The sequence below is a fragment of the Ceratotherium simum genome, chromosome 16, assembly GCF_057802395.1.
Source record: "Ceratotherium simum simum isolate JZ-2026a chromosome 16, ASM5780239v1, whole genome shotgun sequence".
NCBI classification, from domain to species: domain Eukaryota; kingdom Metazoa; phylum Chordata; class Mammalia; order Perissodactyla; family Rhinocerotidae; genus Ceratotherium; species Ceratotherium simum.
In genome coordinates, this window is record NC_141915.1 from 41,594,366 (window position 1) to 41,619,008 (window position 24,643).

The window sequence follows — 24,643 nt, forward strand, 5'->3', positions numbered from 1 at the left end:
GGGAAGAGGGGCCAGGAATCGCACAAGGAGTAGGGAAAAAACTGTGGTCCAGGCCTCTCCTGATCAGCTGTTGCTATAAGCAATCTTGAAGCTGGCAGCTGAGGGCCAGAACCACCAAGATTCTCAACCCTCCTGGAGCCAGGGGCAGCACAGAGCCTCACAGCAGTCCTTCCTCCCCGGCCTCTTCCTGGAGACCAGCAGGTGGCACCATCCCACTGCCACTGCGTTTTCTAACCATTGGCCTCAGACTGAGAGGAAGGCCGAGGCCCAAAGGAGGACAGTCTCCACATGTGGCCTCCCCTGGCACTAAGGTGCCACTAGTCCAGGCAGGGGCTGTCACTGGGGCCCTTGGGGGAGCAAGGGGGGTTGGGGAGCAAGGACCTGCTGACGACGTTTCTTCAGAGCTCAAAGCAAGGTTAGGGGGGCTTGCAGCCTGCCCCAAGGAGCCGCAGGGGCCCAGAGCAGGGCTGGCGGGCGTGGGTGGGGAGGGAAAGCAGCCGCCAGCTGCCACCAGCCGCTGCCGCCTGAGTGGCAGTAATCTCCTGTTCCATCTCTGCAGGGGAACGCGGCTGGTATCTCACACACCCGCTCTGTCTCCATGGTACTCGGCACAAGGCGGGGGGGTGGGGGGAGAGCCAGTGAGTGGGCGCATTGCTGTCTGTGAATTATCACCACCGACTGCCCGGGCACAGCAGCAGCCAGTTGAGTGTTTCAGTCCATCCCACTGGGGGAACTGAAGAGAAAGTGATAATGGGGCAACTGTGGACGGGAGGCCTTGGGGGTGGAGTGAGAGTATCTTCACTCCAGCCTCCCTTCGGGAGCTTATCTAACCCCAGACAGGACACAGCTTGCAAAGGCCTGGGGAGGGAGGAGGGAGGCCCCCACTCTGACACCTTTGTGCTGGACCCCTGGCTCCCCCAGTTATCCCTTACCTGGAGGCTGGTGGCTAACGTAAGATGGGGGGTGCTCAGTGGGCCTGCGTCAACTGGGGAGTGAGAGGCTAACGCAACCAGCCGGGAGCGAGGGCAGCCATCTCTGAGGACCCAGGCTGGGCCTGTGCATAAGGTCTCCCTGAACCGAAGCAGGGGAAAGGAACCTCCACCAACCAGACAGAGCTGCCATGCTGTCAGACGGTTCCTATATAACTTTTATTTCTGGAAGTTAAAGTAGATACAGCAATATACAAAAAAAAAAAAAAAAAAAACCCACAATAATATAAATTTTTACACTGTGAAGTATACATTGGAATTTGATGCAGTGGCCAGGAGCTTACAAACCACCGTATGGGCAGGTTAAGCCATCCAGGGGAACCCCTCGGCTGGGCTGGGGTCGGCAGGGGGAAGAGTGGAGAGAACGCGGGCAGGTCCTGGAGGACTCAGTTCTTTAAGGGAGAGGCCAAAACAAGTCTCAGCTCCTCTCAGAACTTGTTTCAATCCGAGTTAAAACCAGATACACACGCTACCTCAAAGCCACACACTTTACAACATCTGCTCCAGAGAAGCCTGGATCCTTGCCCCAGGTCCCTCTGATCTAAATTTCTCAGTTTATGAGTTAAGCTTATTATGAATCAAAGAGTGCTGCTGGAAGAGGGAGGGCTCTGTAGTATCCATCAACGGTTTCCAGGCAGGAGGTCAGGCATGGCCAAGGGCAACCCCTGTTCGTCCTGGAGAGAAGGTCCTCATCCCCTTACTTCAGAAACTGGCTGATTTGGGGATGACAAATAGCATTCTATAGCAACTGTGATCAGCTGAGACAAAGTTTTGGCTCACCCAATCTAGCCATGCCTATGGGTCAGAGGAGGCCCAAATACCAGAGACCACCTCAAAAGCTATTAAGTATTCAAAATGCACGGTAAATGTGAGTTGTTCTGCCTCATCGGTGGGGCCCCAACAGGGAGGAGATAGCTAACAGCCTTGAGGGAGGCCGGGGTGTACACTCCCTCACATGAGGGACAGACCTCGAGTTTATCAGTGAGCCTTTGCCCCTGGGTCAACCAATGAAGAAGTGATTACAGGTGCCATGGGAATCACCAAGAACTGGGCTAAGAACCATATTCCCTGAGCTCAACCAAACCCTTGGCTGGGGCCTTATTGTCTGAGTCATGTTCAACTTGTAACTTTCTCCCTCTTATTCCAGGAGGTCCTGAGACCAGGATTCCTAAAGCAAACAGGAGAAAGACCTTTAGACATTGGAAGGCGCCACGCCACAGGGGGTCAGGTGGCAGCGGAAGGAAGGACGAATCATCCCATCCCTCATAAGGCACCCACAGAAACAACCCAGGCTCTGAAACAGGAGCGGAAGTCGAGGGAGAAAGGGAGGACAGGTTGTCAGCGCCCCTCTGCCCAGCCTTGCCTACTAATGGGCCAACACATTAAAGGGGAAAATAAAAACTTTGTTTATAAAAAAAGTCTAGAATGTTTAGCTCCTCCTTAAACTTTCCTATTTCAAAGCCAAAGGCCAAGCTACAGCTTCAGATGTCTTCGAAGAGCTGGATGTGAAGCCCATTTCAGGGTTTATGTAAATTATCAGCCTGAAGAAAGCTGAACGCCTAAAGCACCAAGGAGGCTCTTAACTGAGTTTTCCTAAAGACAGGAAAGGCTATGCCCACACACGGTTTTTTGCCTTTTCAATTTTTTTTTCTTTAGTTTAAAAAGAAACTAGGGGCTTTGAGAATCCTATCTTCTACTTGGACATGAGCAAGGTTAAAAGTGCAACGCCAGGAGGACACAGCGAGAGGCAGCCTGTGGCATTAGCTTACAGAAATAGGCGGAGCGATGCCGCTGGCACCAGGAGGCACTTGTCTAACAACAAAAAGCTGCTGAGAAAGGAGGGCAGGGGAGCAAAAAAGACATTTCCTTTTTCTCCCTCTTGCCACCCCTTCCACATCCCCTGATCACAGTCTCAGAGAACGCATTCTTACTTGCATTTAGATAAAAGCATATCACCCACATTCACTCATTTCTCTATTTTAAAAAGTGCCCAGATTGCTCAAAGATAGCAGAAGTAGGAGATTAAAAAAAATCTGGAACCACAAAGTTAGGAGTTCAGACGATCTGGGGTTTGGCTGTCTGAGGGGTGGTGGGACACAGGTAGGTGCCTCCGGCATCTCTCTCTGCAGCTCCGTCCTCGGCTCCTCACATGGGGGAGGTAGCGCACTCCGAGGTCAACTCCATGTCGAACGTGAGGGACTCTGGGGGGACAGACAAGGAGAGCGAGTTCAGTCGCCTGAGCCCTGCAGCTGGCAGGGCACATAGCCTTAAGCCCTTCCGGGGACAGAGGCTCAGGCCACCGCTGCCATCCAGTCTCCTGCCCCTTTCGGCCAAGATAGGGTCAGATAATCCAGATTGACTCTCCTCCCTACAGGGTCTTGCCCTCTGGAAGGGCTCGGCCTCCTTCCTACCTTAACTCACTCCCAACTCTCCATGTTTAAAGAAGCTCTAAGGCTGCCCTGGTGAATGCGGCAGCCTGGAGCCACAGGTGGCTACTGAGCACTTGAAATGTGGCTCGTCCAGACCGAGATGTGCCGTAGCTGTAAAACACCCAGCAGATTTCAGACTTAGTATGAAAAAGTCTCATGAATTTTTTCTTACATGTTGAAATGCTTTAGTATTTTGGATATATTGGATTAAATAAAATATATTATTAAAATTAACCTCACCTGTTTCTTTTTACTGTTTTTTAATGTGGCTACTAGAAAATTTACACTTCCACGTGTGGCGTGCATTCCGTTCCTACTGGAGAGCGCTGCTCTAGAACCTCCTTCTACCAATCCATGTGACCAGCTCTTGGACACAAAGGGGACAAGGTCTGTCAACCAAATACTCACCAAACTGCCCTCCTGCTGAGGGCTCAGCACCTTCACCATTATTTCCAAACTGCATCAATGAATCTAAAGTGCGGGGGGACATCGGCAGGTCAATGGTATTGCTGCAGGTCGTTCTGTAGGAAATGGGGAGCAGCGGGAGGGGAGAGGGCCGGGTTGACAAGACACAATGGAGAAAAAAAAAAAAGAACAAAACACACACACACAAGCCATCAAACTCTGGTCTCCAACAGAAAAGTAAAAGCTCAAGCTTTTTAAACACACAAGGTCACTCTGAGTCCTAAACACAGCCCAGGGGCTTCCACCCTTCACAGGGCACCTCTCACCCAGTGTCCTACTCCCGGGATGACCGAGGACACTAGAAATGAAGGCCAATTGGGAAGGGAAGCCACTTACGGTGTCACACAGATAAACTTGGTCTTCAGGTACGGGGCAGCACCTGGGAAGAAGAAAACTGGGGCTCACTGATTGTGACCCCATGCTGGGTCCAGGGCAGGAGGAAGCTGGCTGCCTCGCCAGGGCTGACTTGAAACTCACCCCATCCCTGAGTAGAGGCTGCTTTGAACTCCGCCTCCCCCAGGGCTCCCTCCCTCACAATGCACTATGTGATGTTCTAGGCGCCTGCAGCATGGAAGTTCACTTCTTTCCATGAAGCTTTCCTGAACTGCAGACCTTTCAGCACATCCTTGTCCCACCTGAGCCTGGACGAACACCAGCGCTACGCTCATTCTTTCCCTAGATTACGTCAATGTTCAACTGCCTGAATGTGGTCTGAGGGTTGTATTCCGACCTCATCGTATCTCTTCCATAACTTCTCTGCATGCAGAAACGGGGCATATGCAGTCTGGGCATGGCATCCTGCTCAGATACCAAAGTCACTGAGTCTTTAAGAGACCGTGGAAACTGCTAACGCAGTTCCAAAGCTGAGGGTTACACCTTCTGTTCTTATCAGCACTAATCTGCCTCTCTTACATTTTTAGGTGAGGGTATCAGTAACTCCCCGGTTGGATAACCACAACACACAAAAGCAGCCTCGATATACAGGGAGGATGCCTTGCGGTGCAGTACAATCGACTCTGGACTGGAAGGCAGGAGGCCTGGGCCTCGTTATATCTTGAATAGCGAAGAGACCAGGGCCAGGCACTTTGTCTCTTGTGTATAAAGTAAGAGGTGGGGAGAGGGAGGTGCCCACCCCTGTCATTTGTAATTCTTGTTCTATAGCTAGAAATGTGAGGATTGAAATAAATTTTAGGTGGTAAATGCTCACACCAAGAGGTCAAGGAACCTTGGAGAGACACTGGCATGAACAAATCTCTTAGGAGGCATGGGGCAGGCTAGTGCTGAGAGAAGCACAGTTATGAAGCTTGAGGCTTACAGAGAAACTGAGGGATCAGAAAGTATGACAATTGGAGAAAAGGGGCCTAGACTGCCATCTGAGTTTGTTTTTGGCCAAGAAATAGATTAATTCAGTACAGAATCCAAAGAAGTTACTGAGGCAGGGTTCTGGTGTTTTACAAATCCTTTTCAGCCCAGACCTGTGGGGAGCTGACACCCCAGGCAGAAAAGGATTTAATTCCCCAGTGATCAAGGAAGCTGAGAAAAATAGCTTCAGCCTGACATACAACAGCAGAAGCAAAGGAGAACTAAGACTAAAAGCCAATTTATGGCTCTGTACAAGATTGTAAATGTATTTTATCCCATTTGTAAGGTAAGGGATTTGTCATTTCTAAGAGTGGACTCTCCCTCAAGCCATAAGGAAATACTGTGTGGGCTTCTGGTGGAGAAGGAAGGAAGAAGGGAGAGGATCTATCTCTGGGAGACAATTAAAGCTTCATGATGAAAAGAGAGGAAATGGTCACAGACCCATCTCCCAGAGGACTCCCACTTTAATACAGGGACTCCACACATACCTCGCCCGCCCCCACACCCCCTGACCCCATCTCCACACTCACACCACACCGAGCCCCTCAGAGTACACAGCTTACACTCGCCTCCCCAGGAGGCAGGCAGGGCACTGAAGTAATTAGTTCCTTTCTAGTGACTGGCATCTTGCCCCTGAGGAAACACTGATGTCTCCAGGCAGGAGAAGACCTTGAGGAGGGTGATGGAACTTGGATCTTGAAAGCAAAATTAGTCTAAGGACCAGCACTTGGACCCAAAAGTCCTCTGCAGAAGGAACAAAGAAGAGTGTGACAGGGGCTGATAAACAGATCCCCCAACGGAAGCAGAACATGGAAAGAGAGATAAGGAGCAGACAGGAAGTGAGAGTTCAACTTTTCTAGAGGATGAGCAAAACTCATCACCAGAACAAAGGAAAATGGAAGGTCAGTTGTCAATTAGCTCAAATGCCCTCTTCCACATCCCATTCTTCCCACCCCAAGAAACTCCTCAGAGGAAATTCCTCCAAAAAAGTGTGAGGGAAGCTGGTGGGTGAGATATTTGTGCAAAAAGTTTTTTCAAAAGCACCTGGGGCAGGGAAGCTAACCTCAAAGAATCACTTTAAATCCCTACTGCTCTATGATTAAGAAAAGTTAAATAAAAACAAAGAAGGGCACATCACAGTCTCCTCCCCAGGATCTGGACAGAACTCAGCGAGTCCATGCAGCAAACGCTGAGGGAACAGACTAGTGGGCTCTGCACCTCCATGCTGATGACCGCGCTGGAGAGGACAGGCTAAATGTGAGATAATTTACACAGAACTTACAGAAACACATATGCTCGTGCACATTAAAAAACATCTAAATACCAATTCCGCGCCCTCCCACCAGTTACCGCCTTCCCTTCAACCACCACTCTCCCTGACTCTGCTCTTAAACCATGTTCCAATGCTGCTAACCCTCATTTCCTCCAGAAAGCCGTTCTTCAGTCCACTTGACACTGCTTACATTGTTCAGGGATGGGGAAAAGAAACATGTTAGACTGAAGTCTGAGTCGCAAAGCTTCCAGAATTTAATGTGAGAAGCACTGTGCTAGCTGCACATCCCGTCACTCAAGAATTCTGTCCTCGCTTCCTCTTCACAGTGTTTTAGGTACGTCTGGGGTGTATGCGTGCTATTTCCCCCTTCAGACTGGTGTCTCTGATTCTGCTCCTCTCTCCAACCCTAGCAGCTACCCCAAAAAGCACTTGCTACAAAGTTCCTTCCCATAAAGAGGAATAAACATCACCAGGTTCTTCAGACATTTACCTATCTGCCCTCCAAGGATCCTACAATTTCCCACTTTTCCCCAGGATTAAATGCCTGATGTGGAAAATCAACAACTACCTGGGTCAGCTTCAGGATGCTCCTGGCTCTCTGGCCGACAATACTTTCCAAAGGCCTCCTCCTTTGGAATGTCGGGGTAGAGATAGACCAGAGGGGACACCAGGATATTGGTGGCATCCATGATCTTGTAGCCCATGATGATCTCAGCGAACGACATGTTGTTCAGCTGCTGCTTGGTATATGGTTCCACCGACTGGATCTGGGTCTTACCTGTCATGGGGAATGGGAAGGGAAGATAATGGAACTGATGGCTAGGTAATCTCAAGAAAACTACCTGATTTATTTTTCCTCGAGGGGGAAAGATTTATGCCAGCCTAGTGCCTGAGACCCTGAATATCCTTCCCTGTCTCCTGGCACTGTGGAAATGTTCAGCTGGCTTCTTTTTTTTTTTTTTAATTTTTAAAAATATTTATTTATTTACTTATTTTTCCCCAAAGCCCCAGTAGATAGCTGTATGTCATAGTTGCACATCCTTCTAGTTGCTGTATGTGGGACATGGCCTCAGCGTGGCCAGAGAAGCGGTGCGTCGGTGCACGCCCGGGATCTGAACCCGGGCCGCCAGCAGCGGAGCGCGCGCATTTAACCGCTAAGCCATGGGGCCGGCCCTCAGCTGGCTTCTGGAGAAGCTATCCAGTCGGGTCACAGGTAATAAACTTGAATAACTACTTGCATTAGATATATTAAGAGGGTAGGGGCCGGCCCCGCGGTGTAGTGGTTAAGTGCGCGCACTCCACTGCCGGAGGCCCAGGTTCGGATCCTGGGCGTGCACCAAGGCACCGCTTGTCAGGCCATGCTGTAGCGGCATCCCACATAAAGTGGAGGAAGATAGGCACGGATGTTAGCTCAGGGCCAGTCTTCCTCAGCAAAAAGAGGACGATTGGCATGGATGTTAGCTCAGGGCTAATCTTCCTCAGCAAAAAGAGGAGGATTGGCATGGATGTTAGCTCAGGGCTGATCTTCCTCACAAAAAAAACAAAAACAAAACAAAAAAGATATATTAAGAGGGTAGGTAAGAAAGGAGATGAAGAATAAAATTTAAATTGCAAATTTCTAGGCAAATATTAGCCCCTGGAGCAAGCAAAACACAATTGGCAAACCAATCCTCCAGCTGGTAGAATTTAGAGAAAAGTCGCCCAAACGTTTTACACGTCCAAGGCAGGTAAGTGTGAAGCCATCTCTGCCCACTAGGGGGCAGTAGGTGCTTGAAACTAGTAGCAGCCATGGCAGCAGCAGTAACTGCCATTCCTGGTGAGAGAGAGCCAGGCTTACCACTGATGTCCTTCTCCACCCAAGTGAAGGTGACGCCTCCTTCTTTGCTGCTTTCACTGAATCTTAGGAGGAAGGTGCCTGGGGGCTTGGTGCTCAAGATGGCCCGCTCCCGCTCCTTACTGATAAAGCCCATTATGTACCTGGAGCCAAAGAGCAACAACAAGGTTCACCACTGGCCTGCTGAGAGAGCAGGTGACTTGTTACACGTGCTCTCAGCCAGACACAAGACTTTCAACCTACCCTTCATTCCAAAGAGCCAGGATGTACTTTTTCACAAGATCAATAATATTGTCCAGCCAGACCCAGAAGGAGAAGCCCTTGCCAGCCATGTTTTCCTGGAGAAAAGAATTAATGAGAAAGCCAAGTCTACCACCACCCCAGCTTTTTCCTTCCTAGGGGCACGGTGCCACCAAAATCCTCAGGCCCATCTACCCCAAGAGTCTAGGGCCTTCAGGCCCAATGCCACCCACGACAACCTCACAGATGAGCATTCTCTCCCACTCCCACGAGGTGGCCACAAGGATTTAATAAGATTGCTTACTTTGCAAAATTTAGCCCACGTGATCTGACACCCTGAATAATTCACACCAGGTCCTGAAGGAAAAAAAGAATAAAGTAGTATAATTTTCAGCTTTGAATCAAGATCTTATTTCTTAAAACAGAACACATACTCATACACATTTGCCCCACAAAGGGCCATGAAACCGTTGGTTTTCGTGTATTTGAAGGTTGCCACCGTTGTGTGGATACGTGTGCACATGCTCGCACACACCCCCACACCCAACCTCATCATTTGATCACCTGAGTTGTTAGGCCCAGCAGAGGTGGTAGATGATGTATCAAGTCCCCACTGCTCTTCCTAGCCTCGTGTGGAGGTCCAGGGACCAGCAGCACACACTAATAAACTGACAGCTAGTGTTAGAGGGCCACATGGTGGCAGCACAGGACAACGCTTACAGTCCAGGTATCACATAAAATATTTTACTAAAATTTTTTTCCAGGGGAAAAAATTAAAAATGAGCCTACGGTTTGTTGAAGAAACGGACAGGGACGTCAAGCCTTTAGCTCCGTGTTCTGACATGCACTTAAACTATCATCCTAAGGTTAGATAAGCAGTGCCCTAAGGGTGAGGGAGACAGCCGCCAGGAGGAAAGAACTCTGCCTCCACCTCATACAAATGATCACCAGGAGGCATCCTGACTCCCCCACCTGCCAGAGCACACGTTTCGGTGCTCAGTAAATTTTCCTGAATGAATGGCCCCACAGGCCAGATTTCTTTTCTGCGGAGGGCAGGAGGGAGAAAAGGGAAAGTGCTGACCTAAGAGTTTCTCTGCCAGCGTAGTCAACTGCTCGATGCTCAGCCCTCGCTTGGTGGTGGAGGAGAACTGCCAGCTCAGCACCTCGGCCACTTGATCCCAGGTTCCAATTGGGGGCTTGGTGAAAAAGTTCACGTTCTATTGAAAATGACACATTTGCTCATTTAGATAAGAGGCAGTGCTCGACGACCTGCACTAGGTAGCACTGACCTCCAGGCCCCGAGAAGTCAGGAGAGAAGGTGGTTTCCAGAGGATGGGCACTAACCTTGGGGTTGTTGGTGAGCATGTTATACCACAGGATAGACGCCCAGGCATTTGGCATCTGACAGATGTTGGAGATCACCACAACTGGCAGGGAGTGGGTCTGCGGAGTAAGTGGGAATGAGCTGGGGAGGCAGAGGGCCCTCACGGCTTCAAAAATCTCTTCACCCACATCTCACAGGGTTCATAAGAAAAGGACATGCCGTAAACCCCAACCACTGCCAACTTTCGGGGAGGAGCGTGACCGAGTCAGCTAGAGACCCAGAGTGGAGTGCACGCTGAACACGGGCCCCAGGACCCGGGGTGCTATCTGAACACAATCAGGACCTTGTAAAATACGGCTTGCTCAACACTGGCCTCACACTCCATGGATTCCCCATTTATAAAACCTGGAAGGCAGTCTTCAAGAATTGAAGATCTATCTGCCCATTAAACAGAGAAGTCAACGAAATCAGAGACTAGGATTCCTGCTTTTTCAGGTATATCTTGAATGTAAAGATCAAGAAAGCTGGCAAAAGAGAACATCAATGCCATAATTCTCTGTATACTAAAAATATTGGCTGTTTAAACAGTATTTTGCTCAAACTTTATAAAGTCAATTATAATCAATTTCTAAATACAGATTTTCATATCAAGTCTGCTGAAAGCTGAGTACATATATACCTTCTAAGCACCCAAGCAAGACTTTATTCTCAGATGGAATACTAAGGATTTTTTGGAGAAAAATAAGCGAAAATAAACAGAGTGCTTAGCAAAGAGTCATCACTCCACCTTTTGTAGTAAAAATCCCAACGAGAAGTTCTTGTCCTGAATCACCCTGCACATAGCTCTATCCCAATTCTGCCACAGAACCCACCTCAAGGTCAATCTTGAGGCCTTGGTGATACACTTCCGTCTCAAAGGTGATCAGGTGCAGCTCCTCAGTCACAATCAAGGAGGCCTACAGTAACGAGAACGACACTCTTCCTCAGAGAGAAAGGCATTCGGTACTAACAGCCACAGCTGAGGAGAGTGACATGCCACAGCCACACTGAACGAGGAAGGGTAACCCACCAGGCGGCCACGGACAAACTGCCAGGGACACAGCCCGAGCACATGCTCGCTTCAACACTGAGACTCTCCAATGCTCTGACTCTCAACCCGATCTTCCACTGGCTTCATTATAACATTACAGAGATCCAGTAGGTTATTGATAAAATGGGTAAGGCATAAAGAACAACAAAACAATGAACACCTGTGTACCCACCACCCAGTTTAAGGAAGAGATTCTCAGGGTGCCCTTCCCCAGTCCCATCCCTGTCCCTCCTCCCTCAGACATAACTGCTCTTTTGTCTTTTGGGTTTATTTCCTAGCTTTTCTTTATGATTCTACCATATTTCTATCTCTAAGCAATGTACGTACTGTTTAGTTTGGGATGTTTGTGAACTTTATACATACAGAATCATATCCTATATATTCTTTAGTGCCTCACTTTTTACATCCATGTGATTGTGTGCATCTGCAATTTATTCATTTTCACAGCTATAGAGTAATCCACTGTAGGACTACACCACAAATCATTTATCCATTCTCATGCTGATGGGTATTCGGGTTGTATTTAGGGCTTACAACCAGGCTGTGACATCTGTACATGTTTCCTGGTATGCACGTGCAAAGATTTCTCTATTGTTAAATCCTGGGAGTGGCACTGCTGGTTTACAGGGTATGTTCATTTTTATAATGCCAAATTGTTTTCCAAAGCGACAATTTATACTTCCTCCAGCAATATAGCAACCTTATTTTGAATAAGAATTACCAATTCTCAGAAGTAAATTCTCAGAAACGGAATTCCAACTCATTTTTAAAACACTCTTTCTAATTACAAAAGTAATACATGTTCAGTTCAAAACACAAATACTACAGAGACAGCATAGAGTAGGCTTGGATACTAACAGCAGCATGAATACATAAGCACTGTTTGGTATATATTTCTCTAGAATTTTCTGATGCATACATGAATACACAAAAAACAGCGTAGTATATTTTTTAAACAAATATACTACTCAGATTGTTTTGCATCTTGCTTTTTCTAAACAAACATGCCACATACGTTTTTCCATATCATTGCACATAGACAACCTCACTCTTTAACTAATGTCAAGTATTATAAATTCAATTTGTTTTTTTTTAAGGCCTGCTATATCTTAGAGAAGGGGGAAGAATGGCTCAGGGGACAATTATCAGAAAAAGAACAGAGTGGCACAATTTTTAAAAAAGATTAAAAACTAGTTTTTGGTCACATTTACCTTTTTTTATGTTTATTCTTGACACTAAGAATCCAATAATCTGAATCAACGGGACGCAGAGAAGAAATATGGAGGATAAAGAACAAGACGGTTTTGTTCTTTTTCTTTTTCTTAAATGTTTAACTTAGATTTGCTGTAGCTTCCATCCCACCTCAGAGAGAAAAACTGGTCACCCAAGATGGAGCCAAGCAATGCCAGCTGGTAGAAGTTGGATAGGGAATTTGGAAAGCCCCAAGCAAGGTGGTAAGCTTTTTTCTACTAAATGAGTGTGGGTAACTCAGCAAGGGACTTTCCACTCCTCCCTAATGATGAGCTCACTCCAGGGACAATCAAGGAAATGCTCCAAGCCAGAGAGCTCCACGGCATCTGTGACTTCTGATCATGTCATTTTGGCCCATGGTGACTTTTCTGAATGACTACAGCTGAAACAACAGGTTGGTGTCTCTAATTCTGGACAATAAGAAGGTTCTTTCTCTCTCCCCCTAAAAGAAACCCTCCCAGTGGCATTTATCCCCAACAAAACTTACGTCACAATTGGCTCGGCCCCCGTTACCACATCTTTGCTCTCTCAGGGTCTGTAAGAAAAGCAAAGAGTGCCTGTCACGTGAGGCTGTCCCTAGCCTCTCCCTGTGCCAGAGACCCTTGGACAAGGGGAGTCGGGCTTCTCCCACGTACCAAGTGCTTGAACTCTGCAGAGAGGCTGCCGTTGTTGGACTCCTCCATGTTCATCACTTTTGTGTTTGTGCCCAGAATGTTAAATTTCCGGGATCTGAATTAAAGGAGAAGAACCAACCACACAGGTGACTGAGTGGCCAGAGGACAAAGGTAGATTAAACAGAACAAAAGGAAGCATGGAGGCTGAACTTACCCTCTGAGAGCTGCAACGTCCCCGGAGTCTCTGTTAAGAACACACACTGGTGTTAATAAAGTGGACCCTGTGTTTCTTCAACAAGTCTGCTTCGACAACCTGTAATTTACTCTGATGGAAAAATTGCTGCGCTCCTGGGAATTTCTTTAAACTATTCAATTACCTTTTATATGTGAAATATAACAACGCTGTACATGCTTAAGCAGTAGACACAACTGGTTGCCTACCCAACATCTACTCCTCACTTCCAAACAGAACTTGCTCAGGTGTCCTGCCCACGCCCACCTCCAGGGGATCCTGATCATTCAGTGCATCAGAACATAGCACGCCCAGGTGCAGTGGTCCAGGGGTGAGGACCTGACCTACACTGTCTCAATCAGACCGGGAGGGAGTTACATCCCAGGTTGGATTTACATTCCACACCTTCAGCTGAACATGAGCAAAGAAGCCTGTCACCTTAACTACTACAAGCAACCACGCTGCAACCCAGAAGGGAATCAGATGCAGGTGATACTTATGACGGCAGAGAAGAGAGATGTAAGATTCTGGGCCGTTGATGACATCAGTGAGTCACTGATCTCATGGTCAGGAACTTGCCCTAACTCTACATTGCCAGTTATACTGGGTTGCAAATTTCTTATTATTCAAGCAACACCGGGTTTTCTGTAAAGGTTTACTGTTACCTGCAACTCAGAGCATCCCATTTGATATAGCTGGAAATATTCTTCCCACGCATTGACTCTCTTTTAATTTTATATTTTTGTTTTTTGTTTTTTTTTTTAAACTTTATTTATTTATTTTTCCCCCAAAAGCCCCAGCAGATAGTTGTATGTCATAGTTCCACATCCTTCTAGTTGCTGTATGTGGGACGCGGCCTCAGCATGGCCTGAGAAGCGGTGCGTCGGTGCACGCCCAGGATCCGAACCCTGGCCACCAGCAGCGGAGTGCGCGCACTTAACCGCTGAGCCACGGGGCCGGCCCTAATTCTATATTTTTGAATATATAGTTTTTGGGGTTTTTTTTTGCTGAGGAAGAGTCACTCTGAGCTAACATCTGTTGCCAATCTTCCTCTTTTCGCTTGAGGAAGAGTCACCCTGTGCTAACATCTGTTGCCAATCTTCCTCTTTTTGCTTGAGGAAGATTTGCCCTGAGCTAACATCTGTTGCCAATCTTCCTCTTTTTGCTTGAAGAAGATTTGCCCTGAGCTAACATCTGTGCCAATCTTCCTCTTTTTTTTTTTTTTTTTTGTGAGGAAGATCAGCCCTGAGCTAACATCTGCCAATCCTCCTCTTTTTGTTGAGGAAGAATTGGCCCTGGTCTAACATCCATGCCCATCTTCCTCCACTTTATATGGGACGCCACCACAGCAGGGCTGACAAATGGTGTAGGTCCACGCCCGGGATCCAAACCTGTGAACCTGGGCCACCGAAGAGGAGCGACGAACTTAACCAGTAGGCCACAGGGCGAGCCCATATAGTTTTTTACACAGTCACATTTCTCAGTCTTTTCCTTTCTTTCTCTATTATTTTAGTACTGTTTAAAAAGTCCTTCTCCATTGCTATATATTCATTTATGCTTTTAGAATTAATAGCAGCTACTATTTATTAAATAGTGCATTCCATGGGAATTTATAGATTAAAACAGATCAAGTTTTAAACCATTCAGAAGATATCTTTCCATATATCACATTGTAGAACTTAACAGTCTTCATTATCAAGAAATTCTCCCTCATGTTTAACCTATATTTCCTTTTTTTTACATTCTTTTTTATATTACAGCTTTGATGTATAATTGACAAATAATAAACTGCCTATTTAAAATGTATAATTTGATGAGGTTTGATATATGTATATATACTATACACACCTGTGACGTCACCCCAATCAAGACAATGAACATGTCTATCACACCCAAAGTTTCCCCTGCCCATTTGTAACCCATTCCTAATCCCCCACTCCACTCTCCCCTGTCCCCAGGCAACCTCTGATCTGCTTTCAGTCACTACAGATTCATTTGCATTTCTAGAGTTTTATGTAAATGGAAACATAAAATATGTACTCCTTTTTCTTGGTCTGGCTTCTTTCACTCAGCATAATTATTTTGAGATTTATTCAGGTGTTGCAAGTATCAATAATTCATTCCTTTTCGTTGGTGAGGAATATTCCATTATATGGATATACTACAATTGTTTATTCATTTACCTATTAATGGACATTCACTTACTAACGGACATTCTTGTACAACCCTTTGTGTGGCATATGCCGTCATTTCTCTTGGATTAATACTTAAGAGTGGAATAGTCGGGTCATAGGGTAGATATATGTTTAATTTTCCAGTTCAGGAAACTGCCAAACTGTTTTCCAAAGCGGTTGTAACATTTTGCTGTTTTACCACCAAAATGGCATTTATCCCCAACAAAACTTACGTCACAATTGGCTCGGCCCCGTTACCACATCTTTATACATTCATCTATGCTTTTAAGACACTTGTTTTTTGTTTTTTTTTTTGTTTTTCTTTTTTTGTGTGTGTGAGGAAGATCAGCCCTGAGCTAACATCCGTGCTAATCCTCCTCTTTTTGCTGAGGAAGACGGGCTCTGAGCTAACATCTATTGCCAATCCTCCTCCTTTTTTTCCCCACAGCCCCAGTAGATAGTTGTATGTCATAGTTGCACATCCTTCTAGTTGCTGTATGTGGGACGCGGCCTCAGCATGGCTGGAGAAGCGGTGCATCGGTGTGCGCCCGGGATCCGAACCCAGGCCGCCAGTAGCGGAGCGCACGCACTTAACCGCTAAGCCACGGGGCCGGCCCTAAGACACTTGTTTTAAACACATAAATACATCCGGAATTTATTCTGGTGGACAGTAAAAAGTAAAACTCTAACTTCTCACTTGAATCCCCCTAATACTAAGTTGTCCCAAAACCACTTACTGAATAATCCATCCTTTCCTTATGGATTTGAGATATCATTTTAAACACATATTAATTCTTTATATAAACTTGAGGTCTATTTCTAGACTTAAGATTTTATTTCAGAGATCAATCAGTTTATTCCTGCCCTAGTAACACACTCATTTAGTAACTGAAACTTTGTATTACATTTTAGTATCTGGCAGGGCAGTTTCTCATACCACCTCCCACTATTTTTATTTAATAAAAAAAATTTTTTTGAAAGTAGAATGGTGGTTGGCAAGGGCTGGGAGGAGAGGGAAATGGAGATTTGTCGTTCAATGGATATAGAGTTTTGGTTTTGCAAGATGAAAAAGTTCTGCAGATCTGTTGCACAACAATGTGAACACATGTAACACTACTGAACTGTACACTTAAAAATAGATAAGATGGCGAATTTTATGTTAAATGTTTTTTTACCATAATTAATAAATAAATCTTTTTTTTTTTTTAAGATTTATTTATTTATTTATTTCTTCCCCCAAAGCCCCAGTAGACAGCCGTATGCCACAGCTGCACATCCCTCTAGCTGCTGCATGTGGGACACGGCCCCAGCATGGCCGGAGAAGCGGTGCGTCGGTGCACGCCCGGGATCCGAACCCAGGCCCCCAGCAGCAGGGCGCGTGCACTTAACCGCTAAGCCACGGGGCCGGCCCAATAAATCCTTTTTAAAAAAGCTATCTTTGATTATTTTTTTCATCTAAGACACAACTTGAAAAGCAAGTCAAGAGTTTAAAAAAATCCTATTCACATTTTGGTTGCTGCTGTACTAACTGGGAAGAACCGACATGTTTATAATAAAATTAAAAGTCTACAGTCCAGGAATATGATTGGTTTCATCACTTTTTACAATATCCCTTCCTTACTAAAATTCTATAGTTTTCTTCAAATAGATCTTAAACATTTCTGCTAAGTTTATCACAATATATTTTTTACTTTTGTTGCTTATTGTGAGATCATTTTTCTATTATAATTTCTAACTGATTCACACTAATATATAGTTGAAGTTATTAATTTTTGTTTATTTATTAAACCTATCACCTTCCTCAAGTCCCTCATTTCATTAGCAATTATTTTCCAGTTCATTCTCATGAAATTTCCAGATAAATGATTATACTATCTAAAAATAAGGATACATTTTCTCTTTTCTAATCTCTTCAAAGGGTATGTGCATTTTAATTTTTGAAAGGTACTGTCAAATTTTGAAAAGTATTCCATTATGTGGTGAAGTGTGGAACAATAAAAAAAATCTATTTTCCCATATATTCTCAGTTTTATAAAAATATGCATACATTACATTTATAAGTAAAAAACTAAAGAAGAAAAGGGACTCAAGGTCACAATAGCGAGTGCAACTCAAATCTGTACCACCAGCCCTGTGGTTTTGTTCAGGCACGTAAATGACAAACCACTGCGAGGTTTTTTTTTTGTTCAAAAAATGAAGATCTCTGAATGGAGATAAAGTCTCTAAGTTGACATGATACCTGTCAAAGTTCTCATTTCTCTGTCTCCCATTTGAAAAAATGAAAAAAAGAGCTAAGATAAGGAGTACTTACTTGTCAATGCACACTTTAATTTTAAGCTGATAATTTAACTCGGGGAATTTGACCAGCAATCTATTTCAAAAAAAGAAAAAAAACAGTTTCTGAGCAAAGAAAAAAAAAATCTAGTTAAAAAAAAGTCAGTAGGCTCCCCCAGCAACTTCCAGTTGAAGAAACATAAAACTTCTAACTCTTCATTTCTAAGGGGTGAATAAATTACAATCCCAAATTCCTCTTCCTGCCAGTACTGTCTTTGATCTTAAGTTGAGCATCACCCCTTCAGACCAAAAAGTACTGAAAAAAAGCCTAAGAACTTGGACAAAGTTGTGAGAGATTCACAAAAAGATAATAAAAGCCATTTCATGACAAACATTATAGGAATACGCTCTTTGCAGCTGGTATTCTTTCTATTAAATCTGAAACCCAACATGATACTGTTTCCGAAAAGGGAAATTTCACTGCAGAAGGGCAAACCCCAGCATACCTGTTCTGACTTGAGTGTGAAAGTAACACTCTACCCTGCAGACCCACCGCCCACCTGCCAGGTGGCCCCTTAGCTTCTATATCACTAAGCCTTCTTTGCTCTTTCCCTTAAATTCCTCAGGGAAAAGTAGGCTCCAAGAAGAGAAAGTAACCGGCATTACTTTGCCCCTTTTCCAGGGCAGAAGGAGACACGATGGCCTAAGACTGTAGGCCTGGAATCATAGGAATATGCCCAGGTAACCTCAAAAAGATGACCAGTAGTTCCTTAGCTTTTGACAGAAGAATCAAAGAGCAAGGTGATATTATGCCGACAAATCCCATACCCACCAGAGTACTGCCTGTGATGCCTGTAAAGAACAACCCTGGCCACCAACTCTGCTTTCGTCCTAAGAGCGTCCCTCAATAAAATATCTACTGGAAGTGGAAGTGCCATGGCCCACCTGACTTTAGTAGTAAACTGGACACCAGTCTTGATGACTAACGGCCGGTCGGGATGCATGGGCATGCAGGGCTGCCGCTCAACTACAAAGGCACTGAAAGGAGAGAAGGACAGAGTTCACACACTACCCAGCGCACCAGTCTTTGTCCTGTGCTCTGAAGTGAGCTGATCTCTCGTTTAAGGACAGGATTCTTGGGGGGAGGTGGGGGATGATGAGGGAAGGGGACAGGGTTCTAAGTTACCTTTTCATTAAGTTTCTAAACAGCTCCACAATTCTCTCCTCCAGCATTGGCCGGTGCTGTACAATGGGATCCCCTTTGTAGGAAACTTTCTGCTGCAACTCCTCCAGTTTCTTAATTTGTTGGCGGGTCTGAAGTTGAGATTCTGCTAATGAGGTTATCCTGCCAATAAAATAAGAAAGTTACCAGTTACCTACGTGAGTATACATGGGTGAGTTGGAGAAGGGGAAGGAAATATCATAGATATAAACACCACTATGTAGTCCCCTAAAATAAGAAAGGGGAATTTTTTTTATTGTGCTAAAATATATATAATACAAAATTTACCATTTGTAAGGGGCATTAAATAAGAAAAGAGGACTTCATTTTGCCTTTTTAAATAGTCCCTTCCTAAAATTTTACATTTCAAAGAAGGAGCTAGGCATAGAGGAAGTATCAAAACTTATACCACTAGGAGGCATTAACAGAGTGATCATTGGAAAGTGACAAGCATTACAACCCAGAGAACATGAAATATGGAATTTGGTACTTTCTTCATCCCAACTTGTCCTTGTACGAAAATGTGGGGACTGGGGAAACATAGGAGATCAGACAGCCCAAGAAGATGGGTTTGAGCTAGCCCTGCCACTCGCTATCTGTGCAACTTTGGCCGGGTCCCGTCAGCATGGTGAGCCTTAATGTCCCCTCACATGAGAGAAAGGGTTGAACTGGATGATCCCCATGAGCACTGTCAACTTCAACCTTCAATGGATCAAAGGATATGACATCATGTTTCAAAATCTTGATAATATGCATATAGAAAAAGGGGACACAGAGACAAAGGCTGATTAAATCTGTTCCCAGGAATAGAGAATATTAACGTCTCCCCTTGATGGTCTATCACTAGTTCAATAAAACACTAAAAGGCCTCAAAGAGAGAAGGTGAAAGATGCAGGGCACGGGGGAGGGACAGGACACCTGCCAAGACTTCTGAGCTCCCTGACTCCCTTCTGGCACTCACGTTCTCCCATTCCCAGAACTTAAGCTTTTTGGTTCCCTGATCAGAAAGCATTTAAAACTGCTTTCAGTAAATTAACAAAACGCAGAGTTAGTGAGGATATGAACAAACAGGAATTATCATGCAGAGTTGTCCTAAACTTCCAATTTTATGCTCTATGTATCTGGGTACCTCTTCATGTCAAGTTTCTCCTAGTTTAAGCTGGTGAAATATTCATTATCTCCTTGCATGTCAAGGGTGATCAATAAAGATTTGCTGGACGAATGAAGGTAAAAGGGCAGATTACAGAAGAGCATATAAAGAATGATCCCACTAATGTGAAAATGTACAGATTTCTATCTTTGTGTATATATACAATAACAGATGTCTAGAGTGATGGTCACCAAAACCTTAATTGTAGGTACCTCTGAATGATTAGACTTAAGACTTTTCTTCTCTTTATTTTCTGTTTTTGAACTTTCTTCCATTATAAAAAGCATGTGTCATTTTAGATTATTAAAATAACTAAAATTCAAAATTTAGTCTACACGTTAAATACAGTTAAACCAAAAGCTTTATTGAATTTATTAAATAAAACATATTTAAAATATAGTAATATAAATACATTTTTATAGTCATGCACTGTGTAACAACATTTCACTCAACAAGAGACCGCATATGTGATGGTGATTCTATAAGATTAGTACCATGCAGCTGACGTGTGTAGTAGGCCATACCATCTAGGTTTGTGCAAGTACACTCTATGATGTTCACACAACAACGAAATTGCCTAACGATGCATCTCTCAGAATGTATCCCTGTTGTTAAGCAACACATGACTGTATAAAAAAATTTTTTTTCCAAATTAAGTAAAAGCTTTAACTCAGACTTAATTTGAGTATGCAGAAGTCCCCACCTTTGAGATATAGTACCAACTCTTTGGGCTTGCAATTATGACCATAATTTAGCACAGCATTCCAGAAAGAAAGGAAACACTTCTCTTTCATCTTTTACCAGTTTTCTAGACGATCTAGGCAGATGTTGGGAGGGCCTCCAATGCAAGCAATCTGCTGTCGCCTCTTCCAGTCAGCCAGCTCCTCATCTGTGAGAGTTTTCTGCACGTACTCCATAGCTGACAGAAGCCCCGCCAACTCACTCACAATGCTCTGGTTGGAAACCAAAACAAAGTCAGAAAACATTTCCTCAGACCGTCTCTAACCACATTCTTTAGTCAATTCCAGAGAAGGAACATCTTAGAAACCAGGCAAGTTCTGCCATGAGATGCCGAAATCCCACAGGCGCGTGAGATGCAGGGGAAGGTGTCCCATGCTCTTACTCGCCGCATCTGGTCCAGCGCAGTAAGCATCTGTTCCAGCTGCTGCATCTTCTGCCTGGTCACTGACTGGTTGTTTCCATTCAGATCCTGCATGTCTGAGGAGGAAGGAAAAACTCCTTGACCTGAGGGAAGACTCCTATCCTTAATTAACTAGGCTCCCTAAAGCACCAGTTGACCTTGTGCCCCCTCCACACACACACACACACACACACACACACACACACACACACACACACAAAGTCTGAACACAGAGTCAAGACAGACAAGTCCTGAAACTCGAGTAACGCAAACTCACTTTCTATAGGAGATTTTAACGTCTCTAATATTCACTTGCCTCCTTGACTCTTGAGGGTTTTATAGTTGAAATCAAAGTCATCCTGGAGATTCTCTACCACTTTCATTTTCTGTTCTAGATCCTGTTTAAAACAAACAAACAAACAAACAAACAAACAAACAAAACAGAAATCAAAAAGACTGCTTTGGGGAGAGGGAACAGAAAGTTTCTGAGAAGAATTAAAATGAAGCCAAAACCTCAAAAGAGACACACGCAGGGGCCACAGGCAATAGCCCCAAGGAAAGGCTTCCTGCCCGGGACTTGCTCACCTGTACTCGCTTCCGAACATCCTGTAGGTGCTGCTCCAGCATCTGCTGCTTCTCCGTCACCACGGCAGCTGTGGGGTGGTTGGCCTGGCCCCCTTGCTGCCAAAAAAGGGAGCCAACACACACGTGAACCCAGGAAACATGGGGAGAAAAATGCCTCTGTCTGGTCTGCACCCTTTCTTTTGGCCTGAGATGCTGCTGCCATGTGAGGGAGGGGAAACAGAGGCAGCAAGCCGGGCACCGTAACGGGCAGTTATGCAGAGGCGGTGCTCTCCAGGTGCTGTCAGCGCGGTGCCAAGGAAGCTCTCAAGTAGTTTTACCTGTGTCCTTGGCTTTTTACCTCCAGGTCATATCATAAACTCACTCTATGTATTGCACGAGGAGACCACATATTGAGCTAAGAAATGGTCCCTACCTTCAAAAAGCTCATTCTAGGTAAGTATGTAAAAAAATTCAGAACAATTTATGACAGTGGATTTCGGATGCCTATTTACATGCACATGGCGTCCAGGACATTTCTGTGGGATAATAAAAAGCCATTCTGTCCCAGGGGTGAAATGCCATATTAAGAGATATTATCTTGGGGGAGAAGGGGAGGCTGCTGGTACCCTGAAAAGGTCAAATAGCACATCAAATTTAAAAGCAGTAAGTTTTGGGGCCGGCCCCGTGGCTTGGTGGTTGGGTGCGTGCGCTGTGCTGCTGGCGGCCCGGGTTCGGGTCCCGGGCTCGCACCGACGCACTGCTTCTCCGGCCATGCTGAGGCCGTGTCCCACATGCAGCAACTGGACGGATGTACGGCTATGACCTACAACTATAGACAGAGGCTTTGGGGGAAAAATAAATAAACAAACAAAAAAAAATTTAAAAAAAAAATAAATAAATAAAAGCAGTAAGTTTTGTCAAAGTAATAGGACATCTTCTAACAAAAAAAGACCGTGTAAAAGCTGTAGTGATCAAGACAGTATAGTACTGGTATAGGATAGAGATATCAATCAATGGAACAGAATTGAGAGGCCAGGAAAGACATTATGTATTCAGTTTTCCAAACCAGAAATTCTCAGTTGTCTGATTTCACACTGAGTCACCAAACTCTCCTAGCTTGCTATTTGCCATCTTTCAAATGGATCTCTAGTGCCACTGGCTCAGTTCAAGCCCCAATTCGTTGATCTCTTTGCCTCTAACCCCTCTCACGTCCCACCTGTTCTCCACACTGCTACCAGAAGTCTAAAAACAGATCTTAACATGCCAGTTTTATTTTATTTTTTTTTAAATATTCTTTTTCTCTTTATTTATTTTTTTTCCCCCAAAGCCCCAGTAGATAGTTGTATGTCATAGCTGCACATCCTTCTAGTTGCTGCATGTGGGACGCGGCCTCAGCATGGCCGGAGAAACAGTGCGTCGGTGCGTGCCCGGGACCCGAACCTGGGCCGCCAGCAGCAGAGCGTGCGCACTTAACCGCTAAGCCACAGGGCCGGCCCAAACATGCCAGTTTTAAAGGGAACCCTTCTCTCCCTTTCCCATGGTCCCTATCCAAGCCCAGAGAATACAAAATTCCCTTAGAAGTTTTGGGACGGCAACCTCCACTCCTGCTTATTCTCTTCATAGCAGGAGTGACTCAGCTGATCGGTGAGACTGGGAGAAAGACTGTGCACAAAGAGAGCTTCAAAGAACCCAGCACTTAAGCTGGTGCCTCTCTCCTCCTCTCTTGCCTTCCTGGGGCACACCTGGGGCAGGAGTGAGGGCCTGGTTTCTAGAAGCAGTTCTAGAGGCCTATCTCTCTGTGTCTAGTGGGTCTTGGAAGCTCCATAGGGATGGATGGGGGAGCGTTGCTCTGCAAACCCAGTCTCTCCACCCCAAGATCTGACTCAGGGGGCAAGCATCACAAAGCCCCTGTAGCTACCCGCCCAAGCCCTGCTTTCTAGTCTTGTTTTATCAACAATACAGCTGACATTTTAATCTGTATTTGACTCCCACATCTATTTCTCAATTGGTACTGCACTTCAAGGGGGAAAACAGATGTGATTAATTATCACCCACAGAAACCCACCTCTAATACCTTTGTAAAAAGGACTGGCTCCCCACTACTTCCAGGTATAAACGTCTCAGCCCAGTGTAGACAGATTTTTCACACAATCTGATGACAACTTAAACCCTCCCGCCCTGCGCTTCAGTTACCCCAAACTACCCACTCTTCCCCACACACAGCATGTGTTCACACTCTACCTCCCCACACACTGCACACTCAGCCTGGCCCGTGCTTCTGCCCAAGCACACCTGAACTCATTCACCTCCAAACTCAGTGCAACTGTTTGCTCTCCTGTGAAACCTTATTCAACTTCCTTAGGCAAAATTACTCACATCCTCCTCCATATTTTTCTCACTTTGAGTGTTTGTGTACCTATAATCCCAATTAGACTGAGAGCCCTGGTAGCAGGGATCATACCCCCTCTTCTTCCTATCTCCTGCTGCTTTACCCATAAAAGACACTCATGAATATGCCAGATGATGTAAACAGAGAAAATAACAGCGAGGCCTGGGTTGAAGCCTCAAATATCCTGCAGCTCTATATCGGGGGCTGCAAACTTTTCCTCTAAGGGCCACGTGGTAAATACTTTTGGCTTTGTGGGTCATACAGTCTCTGTTGTAAATACTCAGCCCAGCCATTTCGGCATGAAAGCAGCCACAGAGAATGGATACACGAATGTGTGGCTGTGTTTCCAAAAACTTCATTTACAAAAACAGGCAGCAGGCTGGATTTGGGCACAGTTTGCCAACCCCTGATCTATAGGATTGGGAACATCCTTGGGACACCTACTGCTTTCCTATCTCTCATGGTAAAGTTGGAGCCTTTATCTAAATTGGCTTAAATCAAACATTTTTATTTTATTAAACAGGATGAAAACATAAAGGTGCCCCACAACAGAAAACCCCCCTAGTGACGCATGGACAAGTGCCTCTTTGCTAACCTCCCTGTCTCCAGGGTCTCGAACAGTGTTA

At 45.2% G+C, this 24,643-nt stretch overlaps 1 protein-coding gene across 4 annotated transcripts in view; it reads right to left on the bottom strand.

The window, feature by feature from the left end:
• Window positions 1–1,129: 1,129 nt before the first annotated feature.
• Window positions 1,130–24,643, bottom strand: part of STAT3 (signal transducer and activator of transcription 3) — a 63,736-nt gene continuing 40,222 nt past the window's right edge. Inside the window, exons 5-24 of one of the 4 annotated variants that reach the window (XM_004434454.3) lie at window positions 21,650–21,745; window positions 21,381–21,462; window positions 21,047–21,141; window positions 20,725–20,876; window positions 18,738–18,896; window positions 18,497–18,589; window positions 17,589–17,648; window positions 13,086–13,115; window positions 12,893–12,986; window positions 12,745–12,792; window positions 10,789–10,872; window positions 9,937–10,035; window positions 9,674–9,809; window positions 8,897–8,949; window positions 8,596–8,690; window positions 8,356–8,495; window positions 7,087–7,296; window positions 4,220–4,262; window positions 3,827–3,939; window positions 1,130–3,190 (exon numbers count right to left, since the gene is read on the bottom strand). In XM_004434454.3, the coding sequence (XP_004434511.1) occupies window positions 3,135–3,190; window positions 3,827–3,939; window positions 4,220–4,262; window positions 7,087–7,296; window positions 8,356–8,495; window positions 8,596–8,690; window positions 8,897–8,949; window positions 9,674–9,809; window positions 9,937–10,035; window positions 10,789–10,872; window positions 12,745–12,792; window positions 12,893–12,986; window positions 13,086–13,115; window positions 17,589–17,648; window positions 18,497–18,589; window positions 18,738–18,896; window positions 20,725–20,876; window positions 21,047–21,141; window positions 21,381–21,462; window positions 21,650–21,745 (1,938 nt within the window). In that variant the 3' untranslated portion in view covers window positions 1,130–3,134. Of the gene's footprint in view, window positions 3,191–3,826; window positions 3,940–4,219; window positions 4,263–7,083; window positions 7,297–8,355; window positions 8,496–8,595; window positions 8,691–8,896; window positions 8,950–9,673; window positions 9,810–9,936; window positions 10,036–10,788; window positions 10,873–12,744; window positions 12,793–12,892; window positions 12,987–13,085; window positions 13,116–17,588; window positions 17,649–18,496; window positions 18,590–18,737; window positions 18,897–20,724; window positions 20,877–21,046; window positions 21,142–21,380; window positions 21,463–21,649; window positions 21,746–24,643 lie in introns of all 4 variants that reach the window. The other 3 variants (XM_014790658.2, XM_004434456.3, XM_004434453.3) reach the window with 3 other exon arrangements.